Source organism: Nesoenas mayeri (assembly GCF_963082525.1).
Source record: "Nesoenas mayeri genome assembly, chromosome: 6".
In the NCBI taxonomy this organism is placed as follows: Eukaryota; Metazoa; Chordata; class Aves; order Columbiformes; family Columbidae; genus Nesoenas; species Nesoenas mayeri.
Window position 1 is genome coordinate 2,629,471 of NC_137545.1, and position 19,520 is coordinate 2,648,990.

General features: G+C 52.8%; 1 protein-coding gene and 1 pseudogene across 2 annotated transcripts in view; one reads left to right on the forward strand and one right to left on the reverse strand.

The window, feature by feature from the left end:
* LOC308041719 (cytochrome P450 20A1-like) overlaps window positions 1–19,520 on the forward strand; it is a 136,367-nt pseudogene that overhangs the window by 14,288 nt on the left and 102,559 nt on the right. The gene's annotated exons all lie outside the window — the stretch shown is intronic.
* LOC308041676 (ubiquitin carboxyl-terminal hydrolase 36-like) lies at window positions 6,159–10,550 on the reverse strand (the record flags this gene model as incomplete). Its single annotated transcript, XM_080346584.1, has 11 exons — window positions 6,159–6,660; window positions 6,959–7,059; window positions 7,361–7,501; window positions 7,788–7,899; window positions 8,224–8,306; window positions 8,490–8,560; window positions 8,931–8,998; window positions 9,217–9,319; window positions 9,614–9,724; window positions 10,007–10,228; window positions 10,301–10,550. 11 exons carry the CDS (start codon window positions 10,548–10,550, stop codon window positions 6,159–6,161), a joined length of 1,764 nt encoding a protein of 587 aa, XP_080202710.1.

Genomic DNA, 19,520 nt, shown 5'->3' on the forward strand with positions numbered 1-19,520 from the left:
AAGGTGGCTGCTCCAGCTTACAAAAGGAGCAGAAGGGATTCTGATGCTCTTGAAGGAACCTCTAATTCACACCCAGAGACTGTGCAAACCAGAAATTAGAGGTGCCCTGCCTCCAACCAGGCGGAGGAAAGGGATAACAGAGTTTATTGGACTGTACAAATACGATGGCCTGGTACAACACACCCCCAGGAGTACAAAGCTTTAGTGGACACTGGTGCACAGTGCACAAGAATTCCTTCTAATTATAAAGGAACGCAATCCATCAATATTGTTGGAGTGACTGGGGGATCCCAGGAACTGACTGTTGTAGAAGCTGAAATGAGCCTAACTGGAAAAAACTGGCAAAAGCATCCCATTGTGACTGGTCCAGATGCTCCGTGCATCCTTGGCATAGACTACCTTAAGAGAGTGTATTTTAAGGACCCAAAAGGGTATAGGTGGGCATTTGCTATAGCAGCTGTGGACACTGAGAAAACTGAACAGCTGTCTGATTTGCCTGGTCTTTCAGATGACCCTCCTGTTGTAGGACTGCTGATGGTTGACGATCAGCAGGTGCCAACTGCTACCACGACGGTGCATCACCGGCAATATCGCACCAATCGAGACTCTTTGATTCCTATCCAGAAGTTGATCCATCAATTGGAAAGCCAGGGTGTGATCAGTAAGACTCGCTCACCTTTTAACAGCCCAATCTGGCCAGTGCGTAAGTCTAGTGACGAGTGGAGACTAACCGTGGACTATCGTGGCCTGAATGAAGTTACGCCACCACTGAGTGCTGCTGTGCCTGACATGCTAGAACTGCAATTTGAACTGGAGTCAAAGGCAGCTAAGTGGTATGCTACAATTGACATTGCTAATGCATTTTTCTCTATTCCTGTAGCAGCAGAGTGCAGGCCGCAGTTTGCTTTCACCTGGAGAGGCATCCAGTACACGTGGAATCGCTTGCCCCAGGGGTGGAAACACAGTCCTACCATCTGCCATGGACTGATCCAGACCACGCTGGAGCAAGGTAAAGCTCCAGAACACTTGCAGTATATTGATGACATTATCGTATGGGGCAACACAGCGAAAGAAGTCTTCAAGAAAGGTGAGAGAATAATTCAGATTCTTTTGGATGCTGGTTTTGCCATAAAACGAAGCAAGGTCAAGGGACTTGCATGAGAGATCCAGTTTTTAGGAATAAAATGGCAAGATGGCCGTCGTCAGATCCCAATGGATGTGATCAACAAAATTGCTGCAATGTCTCCACCTACTAATAAAAAGGAGACACAGACTTTCTTGGGCGTTGTAGGTTTTTGGAGAATGCATATTCCTGACTACAGCCAGATTGTGAGCCCTCTCTATCGAGTGACTCGAAAAAAGAATCAATTTGAGTGGGGCCTTGAACAACGACAAGCCTTTGAACAAATTAAGCATGAGATAACTCATGCGGTGGCCCTTGGACCAGTTCGGACTGGACTAGATGTTAAAAATGTGCTCTACACCGCAGCCGGAGATAATGGACTTACCTGGAGCCTCTGGCAGAAAGCACCAGGAGAAACCCAAGGTCGACCCTTAGGTTTTTGGAGTAGAGGATACAAAGGATCTGAGGCCAACTGTACTCCAACTGAGAAAGAGATACTAGCAGCATACGAAGGAGTTCGAGCTGCTTCAGAAGTGATCGGTACTGAAGCACAGCTCCTCCTGGCACCTCGACTGCCGGTGCTGAGCTGGATGTTCAAAGGGACGGTTCCCTCTCCACATCACGCAACCGAAGTTACGTGGAGTAAATGGATTGCATTGATCACGCAACGAGCTCGAATTGGAAGTCCCAATCGCCCAGGGATCTTAGAAGTGATTACAGACTGGCCAGAAAGCAAAGACTTTGGGATGACTCCAGATGAGGAGGAAGTAAAACGTGCTGAAGAAGCATCACCGTATAATACTCTTTCAGAGACTGATAAGCAGTATGCACTGTTCACAGATGGATCCTGCCATCTTGTAGGAAAACATCGAAGGTGGAAAGCTGCTGTGTGGGGTCCCACACGACAAGTCACAGAAGCCACTGAAGGACAAGGTGAATCTAGTCAGTTTGCAGAAGTGAGAACCATCCAGCTGGCTTTGGATATTGCTGAACGAGAGAAGTGGCCAATACTTTATCTCTATACTGACTCATGGATGGTAGCAAATGCCTTGTGGGGGTGGCTACAGCAATGGAAGAAAAGCAAATGGCAGCGCAGAGGTAAACCCATTTGTGCTGGCACACTGTGGCAAGACATTGCTGCTCGGCTAGAGAGCCTGCCTGTGAAAGTTCGTCATGTAGATGCTCATGTGCCTAAAAGTCGAGCCACCGAGGAACATCTAAACAACCAACAAGCAGATCAAGCTGCTAAGATTAAAGTATCTGAGGTGGACTTGGACTGGCAACATAAAGGTGAACTTTTCCTAGCCCGGTGGGCCCATGATGCTTCAGGGCATCAAGGTAGAGATGCAACATATAAATGGGCTCGCGATCGAGGGGTGGATTTAACTATGGACACTATTTCACAGGTTATTCATGAGTGTGAAACTTGTGCCGAAATCAAACAAGCAAAACGGTTAAAGCCTGTATGGTATGGGGGGCGATGGTTAAAGTATAAGTATGGAGAAGCTTGGCAGATTGATTATATTACACTTCCACAAACATGTCAAGGTAAGTGTTATGTACTTACAATGGTGGAAGCAACCACTGGATGGTTGAAAACATATGCTGTACCTCATGCTAAAGCCCGAAATACTATCTTGGGCCTTGAAAAGCAAGTCCTTTGGCGACACAGTACGCCAGAAAGAATTGAATCAGACAATGGTACTCATTTCAAAAACAGTCTTATAGACAACTGGGCCAAAGAACATGGTATTGAGTGGGTATATCATATTCCATATCATGCACCAGCCTCTGGGAAAATTGAAAGGCACAATGGTTTGCTAAAAACTACACTAAAGGCACTTGGTGGTGGAACCTTTAAAAACTGGGATTCACATTTAGCAAAAGCCACTTGGTTGGTCAACACCAGGGGATCAACCAATCGAGCCGGGCCTGCCCAATCAGAAATTCTACGGACTGTAGAAGGAGATAAAGTCCCTGTAGTACACATGAAAAACATGTTAGGAAAGGCAGTCTGGGTTACTCCTGCCTCAGGCAAAGGCAAGCCCATTCGTGGGATTGTTTTTGCCCAGGGATCTGGAAGTGATCAAACCACAGCATGACTTGCAGCACAGACAGAATCTGCCGTAGGGCTCCAGACATGGGGACCAAGCTGCTGTCTTCAGGGTGTCTATAAGAAACCCTTGAGGTTCATTGGCAGAGCACAGAATCAGTGCCCAGGCTGCCAGGCCAAAATTTTTTTGCTTCTTGTTTTGTTTGGTTCCTCTCCTGGTTTTCCGAAAGTTATCAGTCATTTTAATGGTTGGATTCATTTTAGACATACCTAGAGAGAAAGCATGGAGTAATCTTCTTTCAAAAGGGCCACAGAACTAGGATGATGGCTGGTCAACAGTGTGCCTTTATTTTTCATGCATCTGTTGGTGCAACGGGGTACGTTTTGTATTTGGACTAATGTCAGAGTTTCAGTAAGGGAGTATTGAGTGTGTGGGATTCTTGCCCCGTCTTGTATGGGTGAGAGGTTCAGGATAAGGACTAGTGTGTTTATGCTTTTAAGCAGAGTCAGTTTGGTTTAAAATCAGAAAAAAAGTGTGGCGAAGAGAGATTTCAGTAGCCTTCCCTAAAAGCTGATAATGAGATTCAATGCTTCTTGCGAAGATGCTGGGATTCTTGGCCAGAAAAAAGACAATGAAGTGCCTCGGTGTGGCTTGAGAGAACTCCAGGAGCAGACTGTGGCCCCAATGCAGCAGGTGCCACCACAAGGACATGGACAAACTTCTCTCTGGGAGGGTTAAACTGACCAAGTCTTATGGTTGCAGGTACTGTCGGCAAGTCCTGTGTGAGACAGTGCGAACGGCAAAGCTCACTCCCATTGCTGCACAGCTGCAGGAGCTGGAGGGAAGAGTCGACCAACATACCATCCCCAAAGAGGTAGGGCAGTACTGGGAGCACCAGAGCACGTTCCTTTCCTGGAGGGGAATTTGCCGTTTCCTCTTCTTCCTGCAGGGTGGTGAGGCAGGAAGACCATTTCTTCTGACGCTGTTGAACCTGAGCAGCTGCTCTGGCATCTCAAAGTACAGCTTAGCTCGAACTTCGCCCTGTAGTTCCTCTGTGGCAGAGGCTCTGGGAATTCATGGTCTCTTCCTGAGCAGATTTGCTTCGAGTTCTGGGTCCACCGGGGGTGAATCGTCTGTTGAAGGGGCTTACGGGTTCAGTTGTGCATAAGAGAGCATGATTTCAGGCCTGATCGTATCACCCAAATACTTGCTCTCACTGGGATTCATCTTCATACTTGGCCCTCCCTCCTTGCCATTGTTCGCTCTACCCACGCTCTTTTGTTTTGTTTTCATTACATTCTTTGAGACAGACTTCTACGCATCTGGAAAAATATCAGGACAAGATCATAGAAACCCTGGCTGTGACCTTTAGGCACTATTACAATGCAAAGATAGACGTGCGATAGAATCATTTTGGTTGAAAAACACCTCTACGATCATGGAGTCCAACCGTTCCCCACCCCCGGAACTGGCCCGTGTCCTGAGACTCTCATCTCAGGTCTGTCCAACCCTCCACGGATGGTGACTCCAGCACTGCCCTGGGCAGCCTGTTCCAATGCCCCACAGCCCTTTGGGGAAGAAATTGTTCCTAAATCCAACCTCAACCTCCCCTGGCGCAACTTGAGGCCGTTTCCTCTGCTCCTGGCGCTTGTTCCTGGGGAGCAGAGCCCGACCCCCCTGGCTCCAAGCTCCTTTCAGGCAGTTCAGAGCTCAGAAGGTCTCCCCTCAGCTCCTATTCTCCAGCTGAACCCCCAGGTCCCTCAGCCGCTCCCATCACACTTGTGCTCCAGCTTGGTGAGGCCAAGTCCCAGGTGGCCGGTGAGGGAACAGGTGGGACTGGGAAGGGTGAGAGGATAAGTCATCCATACAATGTCCGGCCTCACTGGACTGCTCTCCTGCCTGTCCAGATGTCTCCATGAGACCCCCTGGATCAATACCCATTGTAGAATGCTGCTATCACTTCTTGTATACACTGAAAAATGATAGAAAACAACTTGTAAAGAAAAACCCCTCCTTTATGAAATCGTGTTTGAAATCTTCACCATGAAGTATCTGATGGAAAGCTCTCCCAGGAGTTGTCCGAGTGCTGAGGACTCTCTCTCAGCCGTTGCTCCCAGCACAGCTGTTCCAGCCTTGGATCCTCCCTGTGGCTCCTCTGGCCGCTCCCGCTGTCCCGCCAGCCCCGCCGGTTCCCGAGGGAGCGCTCCAGTTTCTTGCTCGGTGTCCCGGTGGCAGCGCCCCGGCCCCACAGGGACCCAGCGCCGGGCTGGGGCGGGCACAGGAACCGGCAGCAGCAGGTGAGGCCGTGCATGGTGGTCCCCTCTGCTCTCCTTCCCTGGGGGCTGCCCTGCAGTTATTGACATAAAGAACAACTTGGTGGTCTAAATAAAAGAGGTTGCTGTGAGCTAAGAGGAGAAAACAAAAAGGGGAGCCCAGAGAAAGGGGAGGGGAAAAGACACAGACAGGGAGAGGGAAGTGGGGGAGTCAAAGAAGAATCAGAAGTGTTTTCCCTTAGAAGCAGAAAGGAAAAAAGGAAGGAAACGTTAAGAACAGAACCCCCAGCGCCGTCCCCAGCTCCGGCTGCACAGCGGCGCCCAGAGAGCCTGTGCAGCCGCTGCCTGGGGAGGAGGCAACTCTGCAGCCTCCAGCTGTGGTGTCACCAGCTCCCATCGCCCCCGGGGACACGCTGCCCTGCGAAGGCTGGCGAGGCCGCCCCGCTCCAGGGACTGGCGCAGCCACCCGCCGTCCTGAGCAAGGAGGCAGCAGCCAGTTCTCCAGCCTCTGCAGGGATGGGAGCAAGAGCGGGGGCCTGGCCCGCACCCCGACCCAGAGGGAGGGCAGAGCCCTGGGGCTGACAGGCTCTCCCCGCCCGCCTCCTGCTTAGCAAGGTACCAGCATCAGTCCTGCACTCCCCAACACAAGCCCCGGCTCCGGAGGCACGAGGCACCTACTGAAGTCTCTGGGCAGAAGCTCAGACTCACCTATGTGTCGGAAAGCGCCAGCTTCTTGGCCAGTGGTGGTGACATGGTGCTGCTGGGCTGCGGAGCAGCACTGGCCGACAAGAAGGCCTTCAGCTTTGCCAGCACCAGGCTGGCAGGAGCCCTGCTGCGAGGGTCCCTTCCCGGTGTCCCGGTGTTCTCCCCGCTGCCCCACGGCTCCTGGCCGGGCATGGGCTCCGGCAGCCTGGGGGAGGCGGGCAGGGGCCCGGGCTCCCAGCAGCGCTTCCGGGGAACCTGCGCTTTGGCCCCACTGGTGTGACTCGGGCCGCAAAACCCTGGAGCCGCTCTGGGCGCGGGTGGCAGCTGCGAGGAGAGCGGCTTCTTGGGCCTCTGGGCTGCGTCACCGGGCAACGCTGCAGCCGCGTGTGTGGCTTTCCGGGCCAGCTTGGGTGACGGTGACCCAGAAGGCAGCTTGACATGGCCAGGCAGGCTGGAGGCAGCTTTGGAAACGGGACCCTCTGAGCTCTTCCCGGGGTTGGGGATCCTGGGGAAGGCAGAGAAGGGCACGTGTTAACTGCCAGTGTCTGAGTGACTGCAACACTCTTGTCGTAGCTGCGAGAACCAGGAGCCAGAAGCTCTGCGGAAGTGAGGAGCTCTTGAGCTGCAGCAAAACCACTACAAGGGGCTGGAGCTCTCCCTGCCACCCTCCCCCGTGCCAGCGCACGCACGTGGGCGCTGAGGCTGCCTGGGCCAAGCTCCTTCCCACACCCAGGCACGTGCCCCCAGCCCTGTCCCACATGCTGAGCAAGGGCAGAGGGGCCGGGGACACAGGGCACGCTCACCTGAGGTAGAACAGCACATACGCCTTCTGGTTAAGGACCACCTTGATGTTACTGGGGCGGACCACGTTGTCATTCATTTGGTACCACTGCCCGTCGCTGGCCTGCGGAGGGAGAGAGAACGGGGTCGGGCTGTGTCCAGAGACGCTCCTGGCCTGAGGAGCAGCAGGAACAGGCCTATTGGCAGAGCTCTGCTCCCCAAAACCCCCAAGCGGCCCCGGGCAAGTGAGGGGACTCTGCGAGAGCAGAACTCCACTCTTCCTGTGACGGAGCACAGCCCGTACCCCCCAGTGCTCCACACCACGCACGTCTACTGAGCACCCTCCTGTCTGCGCATTACACGGACCCTCGAGCACCTGCCGGCCCCCAGCACAGAGAGGTGCCAAGAGAGCGCCCTGGGCTCACCTTCACGTAGCAGTAGTAGTGTCCTGCGTGGCTGCTGTACCCCGAGTGCACCAGCACCGCGTAGAGCCCGTACATGACGGGATCCCCGCTGGTCTGGGACATGTACGGGCGGATGTTCAGGAGCTCAGGGTAGCCCACGTCCTGCGGAGAGAGGATGTCTCAGAAGTCTGCACAGCAGATGGCAAGAGCGGCTTAGCTGTCCTACGACTCCCGTCTCGCGAGGGAGGGGGAACCCGCTCTCCACAGGCAGAGCCCACGGCGAGGAAGATGCCGGGATGAGCCAAACTCCCACCGCAGCGCACAGCTGGGGAAGGGCTGCAGGACTGCGGTAGAGCTCGCACCACGCACAGAACCACCTCCCACCCTGCTCGGGGCAGCAGGGCCTCGGGACAGGACACAGCCCCGCTCTGGGTTGCCGAGCACTCACCTTTGTGATCTTGCCTCCAGTGAAGTCGGCAAAACGCTTCAGAGCAAGTGTGAGAACATTGGGCGCTCGGTGGATGGTGAAGCGTTTGGTTGCCGACACTTTCTTCTTGCATCTGCACAGGGAGAGCTTGAGCTATTCATGCTGTTCCACCACCCAGGTGCTTGTCAGCCCTGGCCAAGCCACAAACCCCCTGGAAATGACCTGCTGGGAGCGGGTACCGCTCCAGGGCACCTGCTCACGGCCAGGTCTGCTGGCTCAGGTCCCCCTCTCAAGAGGAGGGAGATGAGGAGTGACAGGCTTCATCACAGGCTTCACAGCCACGTACCTCACGGTTTAGCGGTGGAGCAGGTAGAGAAGCCCTCCTGTACTGCAGCGGCCCTCCTGCTTCCCACCAGCACACCCGCGGCCCCTTCCCGCCCCAGCCCCGCACACTCACCTGTCACACAGGTAGGCGTTCTCTCCGCCCAGCAGGTCTGGCTTCACAAACAGCTCCAGTGCCTGCTCTACGTTTGCGGCTTGCTGCCAGGACAGAGGAGAGGTCAGGGCCAGGCAGAGGAGGCAGCGCAACAACAGAAGCTGATTCCCTCTTGCCTGCACCGTGCCTGACGCTGGCAGGTTAAACAGCCTCGAGCAGTAGCGGTGCAGCTGCAGGAACATCCCCTGCAGAGCAGAGCGCCTCCCCGCCTGACCCTGCCCCGGTACCGTGATCTCCACCGGCAGGTCCAGACAGGGGTCAAAGGTGTCCGAGACTGCTTTGCACATCGAGCACTTCACTGCAAGAGAAAGAGCAGTGAGCACCCCCTGGCACAACGCGGCACCGCCACCCCCAGCACAGCGCAGGCAGCTGCCGTGTTCCCCCTCTCCGCGTTTGGGCTCTGGGATGGCAGCACCAGCATTCGCAGCCTCTACGTGCTGGGACAACAAGTGCTGCTGGACAGCTGGCAACGTGGGTTCCTTTGCTGGTGGCAATGAGCTTGGCACCCGCAGCCAGCAGCTTCGTGACCCATAGATACCAAAAGACTGACCAGCTACAGCTCTGCATAATTTGCACATGCTTGGTGACTTTCCCAAGTTACTGCAAGGCTCTTGGGGAAACAGCAGCCCTGAGAGTCACAGGCCCAGGCCCTGGCAGCCAGCACTCACCACGGGACCGCAGGTGACCGCCAAAGATCTGGTGGATCAGGGTGGTGGCTTGGGTCTGGCGATCCAACCTAGAGACGGCAGCTCGGATCACACAGCGTCCGGCCCAAGAGCCGCCCCCAAGGGCCAGCGCTGTGTCCTCAGGATCCAAACCCAGCCCAGTCACAGGATTTGGGGACAGAACCGCAGCTGTGCTGGGGTGGAGGCGTCAGGAGAAGGCAGACAGCAGCCCAGCAGACAAGGGGACCAGCAGACAAGGGCAGTGACGGCCACCAGAGGCCCCACGTACTCTGTGCAGTCGGGCAGGCAGGCCTTCTGCATGGCATCGATGGTGAAACGGAGGAACTCGTGCGCGTCCTCTTGCCTGCCCCAGCGGATGTGCGGGGCGATCTCTGCAGGAGAGGGAGGAATCAGCCGCAGCACGTGCTGCAACAGAGGCAGGTCCTCCCGCTCTCCCTCGGGGCAGGGACTACGGGGTGTGAGCTCCCTTGGCCCAAACCAGACGTCAGACTCATGTCGGCCATGGGGGAAGCCCCACAAGGCCCATGAAGGCCCTGGCAGGCTCAGTGAGTTGTCTCAGAAGAACCTCTGCCAAGACCTGCCCTGGTCTCAAAGGTTCTGCTCCTGCAATAGTCTCTGCCCTCCCGCACGGCTACAGGAGGGGACGCGAGGGCAGCCATCCTTACTCTTGAGGTCTCGGACAAAGGACACTGGCTTTATCACGCTGCCGCTGTTCGCGAACGCCTGCGTGACGTGGTTCTGCATGACGCATGTCATGCAGAATCCGCTTTGGTGACCTGGAGTGGGAGAGGAGAAGACAGAACGTTGAGGACAAACCCATCTTAGTCCTGGCTGTGTGCAGCACAGACAAAGCCTCTCAGACGCAGGGTGCAGAGCTCGGAACACTGCTACGGCCAGGAAAAGTGGATGCTCCCCTATGCAGGAATGTCCTCTCCACGGAGACACGGGCAGGAGGGAGCAGAGAAGGCGCATCCGGCAGCCGCACAGCCCCGGGCAGAGCCGTGCGCAGGGTGCTGAGCGCAGCCCCGGGACAGGCGGGCGCTCCCCTCCCCACTCACAGGTGCGGCTGTGCTCCTTGGACAGCAGGTAGTTGGCGAGCGGTGGCGTGTAGGTGAGGCACTGCAGGGTGGCGTTGAGGAAACAGGTGTTTCCCAGATTTAGCAGCCCGACGCCGATGCGCTGGACACGCTGCCACTGCATGGCGAGGCGCCCTGCAGGGAACAGCCCCTTCTGGGGCGCAGGGACGCCGTCCCCGTGGCGCCCCGGGGTCCGGTCGCTGCCTGCGGGGAGAGAGAGGCGGGTGAGCCGCGGGCTGCGCAGCGCAGGGAGAGCCCCCGGCCCTCTGCACCCACCCTGCTGGCCCGGCTGTCCCTCCTCAGCGCCGCGAGGGTGCTCGGCGGGCTCGGTGCGGGGGCTGAGCAGCAGGTACTTGGCCCGCAGCAGCTCCGGCTGGCTGGAGAAGCCGTGGCTGGCGGGCTGGAACTCGATCTTGTGCCGCAGCACCTTCTTGGCCGAGGTGCTCAGCAGCCGGCCCAGCGCCCCGGCCTCGCCCGCGTCCCGCCGCGCATTCAGCAGCGCCCTCTGCTTCGCCGTGCCCGCCATGGCGTGTCACCGCACGTGCCGCCGCCTCAAGGTCGCGCCGGTCTCTCAGTGTCTCCCTCTGCGCCACCACACGCGCTTCCCGCGCCTCCTCCTCAAGTCCCGCCCTTCGCTGCGGTCGCTCGCGCTCGGCTCGGCCCACGGACTCCTCCCCTCGCCCTCGCCGTGCGCTCCGCTCCGCGTCCAGAACAGGACTGAGCTGCGCCTGCGCGTCCCCGGCAACGCCGGGGACGGAACCTGCCGGGGGCGGGGCTGGTTGTGACGCCATCGCGCTCCGGCCACGCCCCAGAACCCCTAAATGGTCACACACTGTAGTTCCAGTGCAGGGAACCTGGACACAGTGGTGGGTTTGGCCAACAAAAGCCTCTGCAAGTCTTACGAGGCCAAGACGCAAGGTCTAGTCCAGTCCGAACCGGTCCAAGGGCCACCGCATGAGTTATCTCACGCTTAATTTGTTCAAAGGTTTGTCGTTGTTCAGGGCCCCACTCAAATTGGTTCTTTTTTCGAGTCACTCGATAGAGAGGGCTCACAATCTGGCTGTAGTCAGGAATATGCATTCTCCAAAAACCTACAACGCCCAAGAAAGTCTGTGTCTCCTTTTTATTAGTAGGTGGAGACATTGCAGCAATTTTGTTGATCACATCCATTGGGATCTGACGACGGCCATCTTGCCATTTTATTCCTAAAAACTGGATCTCTCGTGCAGGTCCCTTGACCTTGCTTCGTTTTATGGCAAAACCAGCATCCAAAAGAATCTGAATTATTCTCTCACCTTTCTTGAAGACATCTTTCGCTGTGTTGCCACATACGATGATGTCATCAATATACTGCAAGTGTTCTGGAGCTTTACCTTGCTCCAGCGTGGTCTGGATCAGTCCATGGCAGATGGTAGGACTGTGTTTCCACCCCTGGGGCAAGCGATTCCACGCGTACTGGATGCCTCTCCAGGTGAAAGCAAACTGCGGCCTGCACTCTGCTGCTACAGGAATAGAGAAAAATGCATTAGCAATGTCAATTGTAGCATACCACTTAGCTGCCTTTGACTCCAGTTCAAATTGCAGTTCTAGCATGTCAGGCACAGCAGCACTCAGTGGTGGCGTAACTTCATTCAGGCCACGATAGTCCACGGTTAGTCTCCACTCGTCACTAGACTTACGCACTGGCCAGATTGGGCTGTTAAAAGGTGAGCGAGTCTTACTGATCACACCCTGGCTTTCCAATTGATGGATCAACTTCTGGATAGGAATCAAAGAGTCTCGATTGGTGCGATATTGCCGGTGATGCACCGTCGTGGTAGCAGTTGGCACCTGCTGATCGTCAACCATCAGCAGTCCTACAACAGAAGGATCATCTGAAAGACCAGGCAAATCAGACAGCTGTTCAGTTTTCTCAGTGTCCACAGCTGCTATAGCAAATGCCCACCTATACCCTTTTGGGTCCTTAAAATACCCTCTCTTGAGGTAGTCTATGCCAAGGATGCATGCATGGAGCATCTGGACCAGTCACAATGGGATGCTTTTGCCAGTTTTTTCCAGTTAGACTCATTTCAGCCTCTACAACAGTCAGTTCCTGGGATCCCCCAGTCACTCCAACAATATTGATGGATTGCGTTCCTTTATAATTAGAAGGAATTCTTGTGCACTGTGCACCAGTGTCCACTAAAGCTTTGTACTCCTGGGGGTGTGTTGTACCAGGCCATCGTATTTGTACAGTCCAATAAACTCTGTTATCCCTTTCCTCCACCTGGTTGGAGGCAGGGCACCTCTAATTTCTGGTTTGCACAGTCTCTGGGTGTGAATTAGAGGTTCCTTCAAGAGCATCAGAATCCCTTCTGCTCCTTTTGTAAGCTGGAGCAGCCACCTTCCTAGGAGGTTTTCCTTTGATCTCACGTACTCGTTCTTGAAGTTCTGAGGTAGGTCTTCCATGCCACTTATTCATGTTTTCTCCCTGCTCATGTAGGAAGAACCACAGTGAACCTCTTTTTGTGGGCTGCCTGTGTCCTCTCTCTTGAGATTGGAAACGCCTTTTCCTAATAGTTGAAACATAGGTTTGTGCAGGTCGTGAATGGTACGTGTCTTCTCTGAGTTCTTTGATTTCTTGCAATAGCTTTTCAAACCGGTCATCAGATTCTTCACACAGTTTCTCCACAGCAGAGACACAAGCCCGTAGAGAACCAGCAAGGCTGTCCTCAAACTCACGGAGCTGCTCAATCACTTCAGTAATATCTTGTCCACCTCTAGATGACCAGAGCATTCCTGCCAATGACTTGGCATATGCAGGTGATGCACTTTGTACAAATCTGCGCCACAGAGGTCATGAACAATTTACTCTATCTGGGTCTGTTCCCTCTTGGCTGTTTGGTCCAAAATAGATGATCTCTCGCACAGCTAATTCTCTCAGGAACTGAATACCTTTCTTCATAGTATTCCATTTCCCTAACTTGGATATACAATCTTCCTTGTAGGGAAATCTTACTTTCATAGCTGCCAGGAGTCGGGTCCAGAGAGTAGTGGCATTAGATTCTCTTGAAATTGCCTTATCAGTGGTGGAATCTTTTGACAGAGATCCCAGCTGCCTGGCTTCACCACCTTCCAATTCAATTGTTTCTGCCCCATTGTCCCAGCATCGGAGCAGCCAGGTTAAGATATTCTCGCCTTCACGATGACTAAAGTCTTTTCGCAGATCTCTCAGCTCACCTGGAGAAAAGGTCACTTCATCTCCTCTCTGTCCTAATGGTGCCCCTTGGGTTGATGTTGGCCCTGTGCCATCATCTGCTGCACGAGTTGTCTTTCTAGTGACTTTCTTACAACCAGCAACTGATGCTGATATGGGTTTACCATCATTTGATTCATTTCCAGAGTCTGAATGACTGTCACAGTGATCGCTATGGTTACAGCGGCAACAGTGCCCAGTGTGTGAAGAAGGCGGGGCTGCCTTTGAGGCTGCAGAACTAATGTTATCAGAAGCGACCTTGGCAGAGGAACTCTGCGGAGGAGCTGTAGCTTCAGCCTGCGAAGGCGCCGTTGGGGGGGCAGCAGCTGCAGTGGCAGCTTTCGCTGTTTTGCTCTTTCTCGAGCGGCCAGGAGTGCTTTTTACTAAAGCTTCCGAAGATGCACCGCAAATCTCAGGACTAAAAAGAGACGCAAACCTCCTGTTGAACGCCATTTCTCTTAACAGAAGCACAAACCGACACACATTCAGCAAACCAGATAACACCATCACAGTTCTATCAAAACTCCAAGGATATTCAAAGCTCTCTAAAACATTTGTGAACTGTCCTAGCGAAAAAACAAAAGTATTGTTAGTCAGCCTTTCTAAAGGTTCGCTTGACCAATTAGCAAATACAGAGCCGTACTGCTCTTTAATCTCTCCTGGAGGCTTTTCAAGGTAAAGCAGAAGCGAGTAGAAATTCATTAGCGGCTGCAGTATAACGAAATAAACCAGTGACAAACCACACAGTATCATCATGACCATTGTCCAGTTCCTTGTTGTTATATAATGAATACTTCGATTTAAAAAGAAGGCCCAACACAGATATGGAATCAGTGAGCACAATGCAGAAAATAACTGGTACAACTTAAGCCATAACATCTTTAAATCAATGTAATTCACTTTGCCTTAATACCACTAAATAATGTCCAAAGCAAACAGACGCGCGAGTATCACAACTCTATGAGTTGACACCGTGCCAAGAAAATTGAAAGGTAAGTCAGAGCAGTAGAAAAGCCAAAAATCTCCAGATTTACCCCTTTCTCGAGCCCCACGTTGGGCGCCAATTATCTGTCGAGGGTTAAGATTGCGGGCTGACAATAAAACCCTGGCAGATGTATTGTTAACCCCCTCTTCCCCCCCACTACCGCCTTTTGCCCCTCCCTCTCCCCTCTTTCCACTAAGGAGAGGCGATTGGGAGGAAAAGAAGAACAGAGAGAAGAGAGTTGGAAAAAATTAAAGATGTTTTACTAATGCTACTAATAAGAATAGAGAAAATAATACAAAATATACAAAACCAATCTTGAAAGTCTCAGCAACTGCAGAGCCGGCACCCAAAGTCCTGGATTAGAATCCACAGCCAACCAGAGCTGGATTCAGTCTCTCACTAGGCCTCAGTTCGCAGGGACGACTAGCAAGGTCCTCTCCTAATGTCGGCCATAAGAACAAGAGAAAAAAGGGACGAGATCCTCGTGATCTCCCATTTTATATGAAGTATTCACGTGAATGGAATGTTATACACAGTTGGTCAGTTGTTTCTCGTCGCCCCTCTCGCGAGATGTCCATCCATGCTTATCAATAAGCTTGCATTCCATTGCTAGGTTTTACCAAAACATGTGTCTGGTTCTCCAGGAAAATGCAGTTAATATGAAGGCTTTAGCTGACAGGCAAAATTCACTGAAAGAGAAACTTGTTTTTAACAATACCAGGACAACGCAGTAAACACATTTTCAGTACCCCTCTGCAAGGGCAATACTGTGGACCAGTTCTTCTGTGAAATCCCCCAGATCCTCAAGCTCTCCTGCTCACTCTCCTATCTCAGGGAAGCTGGGTTTGTCATGTTTAATGCTTCTGTATTTTTGTGGTGTTTTCTATTCATCATACTGTCCTATGTGCAGATCTTCAGGGCTGTGCTGAGGATCCCCTCTGAGCAGGGACGGCACAAAGCCTTTTCCACGTGCCTCCCTCACCTGGCCGTGGTCTCCCTGTTTACCAGTACAGGTTCCTTTGCCTACCTGAAGCCCCCTTCCATCTCCTCTCCTTCCCTGGACCTGCTGGTGGCAGTTCTGTACTCAGTGGTGCCTCCAGCAGTGAACCCCTTGATCTACAGCATGAGGAACCAGGAGCTCAAGGGGTCTATCAGGAAAGTTCTTGCAGATGTGGTTCTCAGTGGTAGTAAATTTTCCATCACTCTTCACGGATGACTCCCACAGTGCCCCACTGAAGGCTTGTCCTTTGTTTGGTGTTTTCTATTTTCTTAATAATTATCTTTATAGTTGTTAGTTTTTATTATTTTCCGACATAGATGTTTGAATCCATCATACTTCTCTTGACGTACGAACCTACTCTGTCTAACTGATATAAAAGTGTGCCTCTCATTGGGCAGAGCTGACACTCTCATAGCATCTCTGAAATAAAACGGACTCACTCATTGGTGTGTGCTGACTATGAAGATCGTGAGCGGTCGGTGAGGTAGATACCCAGGGCTTTCTGAGCTCTGACAGTGCAGAAGAAATTCTCCAGGGTGGTAACCTGGAGCTTTCTGGAGAGCTATAGGGACAGGCTGTATCTGGGGTAAGTGGTGACTGAAGCCTCCCTAAGTGAGAGATCATCCAAGGTAGAGTCACCCAAATGGGAAATGCTAAATACTGGTACTTGCAAGGAAAATAAACCATCCACAGACCAAAAGAGAACAGCACCTTTGCAGCCAACACATCAACCACAGAACACACCCCCTCTATGGACAACACAATCATCCCCATGTGGTTCCTTTCTCAGGCTGATCTGATGTGAAAGTCGTGAATGGTCTGTTGATCCTCTGCAGCACTTATTCACATTCTCTGCAGCGTGGGCCTGAATTTTGGGTCTGCCCAGGTGTCCTATCCACTCTTGGAGATGTTACCCACTTGGCAACTCCAGCCTTGGGTGTCTCCCCACCCTGGTGTCCTTCTCTTCCAGCCAGCCCCCCTTGCAGCTGGCCAGCAAAGCACAGACATACAGTCACACACACACTAATGAGCTCACAGAGCAAATAGCCAGAAGCAGTGTTTAATAAGGGGGCAGGACACACCATGTGATCAGGCCTAGGGTTCGGACAGATCAGCACTGAGTAACCCCTTCCCGGCTGCAGCTGACCCCTTGCATCCCTCCCCACGCACAGGCTTCTTCCTACCAGCTCAGCTGGGTTCCTCCCTGTCTGTGCCCCAGGCCCCTCCCCAATTAACAACTGTCACCAATTACTTTTTCCCCATTGGTCTCAGGTTTGTTCCATTTGTACCACCACTTGGTAGTTGGGATGCCATCGTCAAGGTCATCTGGGCCTTCAATGGCATCTCTGAGGGGTTCCCCTGGCACTGTGCCCTTGCAAGACTCGATGACCCAGAAGCTCCCCAGTGCTTCCCTCCAGGTCTCCCTGTACTTTGGCCTCTTCTCATGTCTCTGCTCTTCAGCTACTGGTGAGACCAAACTGGGACAAGTCCCTTCTCTCATGTTCTTTTTCCCATCCCAGTTCCTCACGTTATGTCCCTTGTGCTTCCATGTGATGTTCAGGTGTCTTCACCCCAGAACAGGGCCTGCCCAGGGGCTCAGTTATGTGTCTCCAGTCTTCACAGCTGGTGTTGTTGATGATGTCATGATGCCAGCCTGCTCCTGGCCAACCACAGCATCGTCATGAGGTGACCTCCCCTCCCCTCCCCTCCCCTCCCCTCCCCTCCCCTCCCCTCCTCTCCCCTCCCCTCCCCTTCCCTCCCCTCCCCTCCCCCTGTTCCACCACCTCTTCAGGAAGGTGTCACCTGCTTCTAGAGTGCCTTGTACCTCCTGTTCAGCGAGGGAAGAGGCCCAGTTACCTCAGCCTCTCCACACAGCTCATGTGCTTCACGCCTCTAACTCCATCATGACAGACTCCTCTGGACCTTCTCCAGTTTCTGCATCCTCCTTTCTAAATGGGAAACCCACTGGCCCACATGGCATCCATCACAACTCCCATCCCTTCTCCGCAGGACACTCCTCAGCTGGTCGGGTCTCAACCTGTCCTGGTGCGTGAGGTTATTCTGCCCCAGTGCAGACCTTGTCCCCTTCACCTTGTAAAACTGCCGTAGGTTTCTGTTGGCCCAATCCACAAGTGTGACAATGTCCATCAAGACTGAAACTCCAGCACATCAGCATTTGAAGTTTGTGGGCCAGTGCCTCTGACATGATAACAGTGTTGAGGATTGCAGGAAAATACAGCTGAAGAAATACATCTGTGTTTAATGGAGTTGCTACCCAATGTGGAAAACACCACAGAAACTATCTCAGAAATACTGTAAGAGAATACAAAACAAGAAATGCATGACCAAGGGGGTAGAATGTTCTTTTTCCAGGGTATTACAATACTCACAGAAAAGATCTTGGGTAGGAGGAAATAAAAACAGAAGCAAAGGCTGTGTTCAGGGAGAACCAGAGAGCTTTCCCTGATTTGGAAACATGAAGGGGAAGGAAGGAAGGAAGGAAGGAAGGAAGGAAGGAAGGAAGGAAGGAAGGAAGGAAGGAAGGAAGGAAGGGGAAGGAAGGAAGGAAGGAAGGAAGGAAGGAAGGAAGGAAGGAAGGAAGGAAGGAAGGAGGTGTCTTGACAAACCTCCTGCTCAAAGCAGAGTCAGACCAGATTTCTCAGGGCTTTATCCAACCATATCTTGGTCACTCTCTGGGACAGAGCTGGTGCTCACTCCCTGGGAAACAGCTCCCAGTGCTTGACTGTCCTCACGTTGAAAAAGTTTCTCCCTCTGTGTAGCCCGATCCTTGTTCCAGCCCAATACCTCTCATCCTCGTGTCTTGGATCACAGACATGACCCTGGCTCAGTCTCCCTGGGCAAAGGCCATGCTGCTGCATGTTCCCTAAAGATCTTACCTTCTCTGGGCTGGGCAAGCGCAGCTCCCTCAGCCTCTCCTCACAGGCAAAGTGCTCCAGTCCCTCATCCTGGGGGCTCTTTGTTCAACCCACTCCAGCTTGCTGACATCTTTCCTGTGTTGGGATCTGAAATTTGGATGCAGTGACATGGGCAATCGCCTCCCTCAGCCTCTGGGTCACACAGTCCAGGTGCTCCTGGCCTCCCTTGCACCAGGGCTCATGCTGCCTCCTGTCCAGCTCCCTTCCCACTCAGACCTTTCCCACAGGGCGGATCCCACAGCAGACTCAGCCTGTGCCATTGCTGGGTGAGTCCCCTGCAGGGACAGACAGTGGTGCTTGTCCTGCTGCATTTCCTGAAGTTTCTGCCAATTTGTTCTCTCCTGCTTCTTGAAGCCTTTCCCTGAGCACAGAGGTCTGGAGACCATGTCAGTAAAGACACAGACACAGAGGCCTTGAGTCCTTCGGTGCCACCTGTGTCTGCTTTTACTAAATTCCCTTCCTCATTCATCAGCAGCCCTGTGTTTTCCTTGTTCAGCCTTGGTTTCTAGTGCAGCAATCAATTCTTTTTGCTCTTGGTTTTCCTTGTAACTACCAAGTCCAAGAGTGTGGATGCGTTTCTGTTAGATGGAGATTTGTTGTTGAACCAGCCAGGCCCAAAGGAATTACAAGGTCACCTCGAAAAGCTGAAAACAGGACCTGCTGTGGGAGAGAAGCAGTTCTACAATAACAAGGCCTCAAAAGATGTAAATCAATGGACCTATCAGCAGTAAGATTCCAGCGCGTGGACAGCTCGTGAACATAGATGATATCCAATTAGTGAATGCATGCTTGGAGTGTGGACGCATGATCAGAGAATAGTTGCATATATAAGGAGGCTTGTTTCTGTAATAAAGGGCTTTGAGTGATTCACATTGAATCGGAGTGCTGAGTCCTTTATCCTTCCAACACAAGAGAGCTTTGCTTTTCCTTCTGTCATGGTTTAACAACAGCTGGAAACAAATCCCCACACAGCTGCTCACTCACTTCCCCCTGGTGGGATGAGGGAGAGTATCAGAAGAGTAAAAGTGAGAAAACTCATGGCTTGAGATAAAGACAGTTTAATAAGTAAAGCAAAAGCTGTGCATGCAAGCAAAGCAAAACATGGAATTCAGTCACTGCTTCCCATTGGCCAGTAGGTGTTCAGCTGTCTCCAGGAAAGCCAGTTATTTGAGAAGACAAACACCATAACTCCAAACATCCCCACCTTCATTCTTCTTTCCCCAGCTTTATATTCTCAGCATGATGTCATATTGTACGGAATATCCCTTTGGTCAGTTGGGGTCAGCTGTGCCAGCTGTGTATCCCCCTTGCTTTTTGTGCACTCCCCACCTTCTCATATT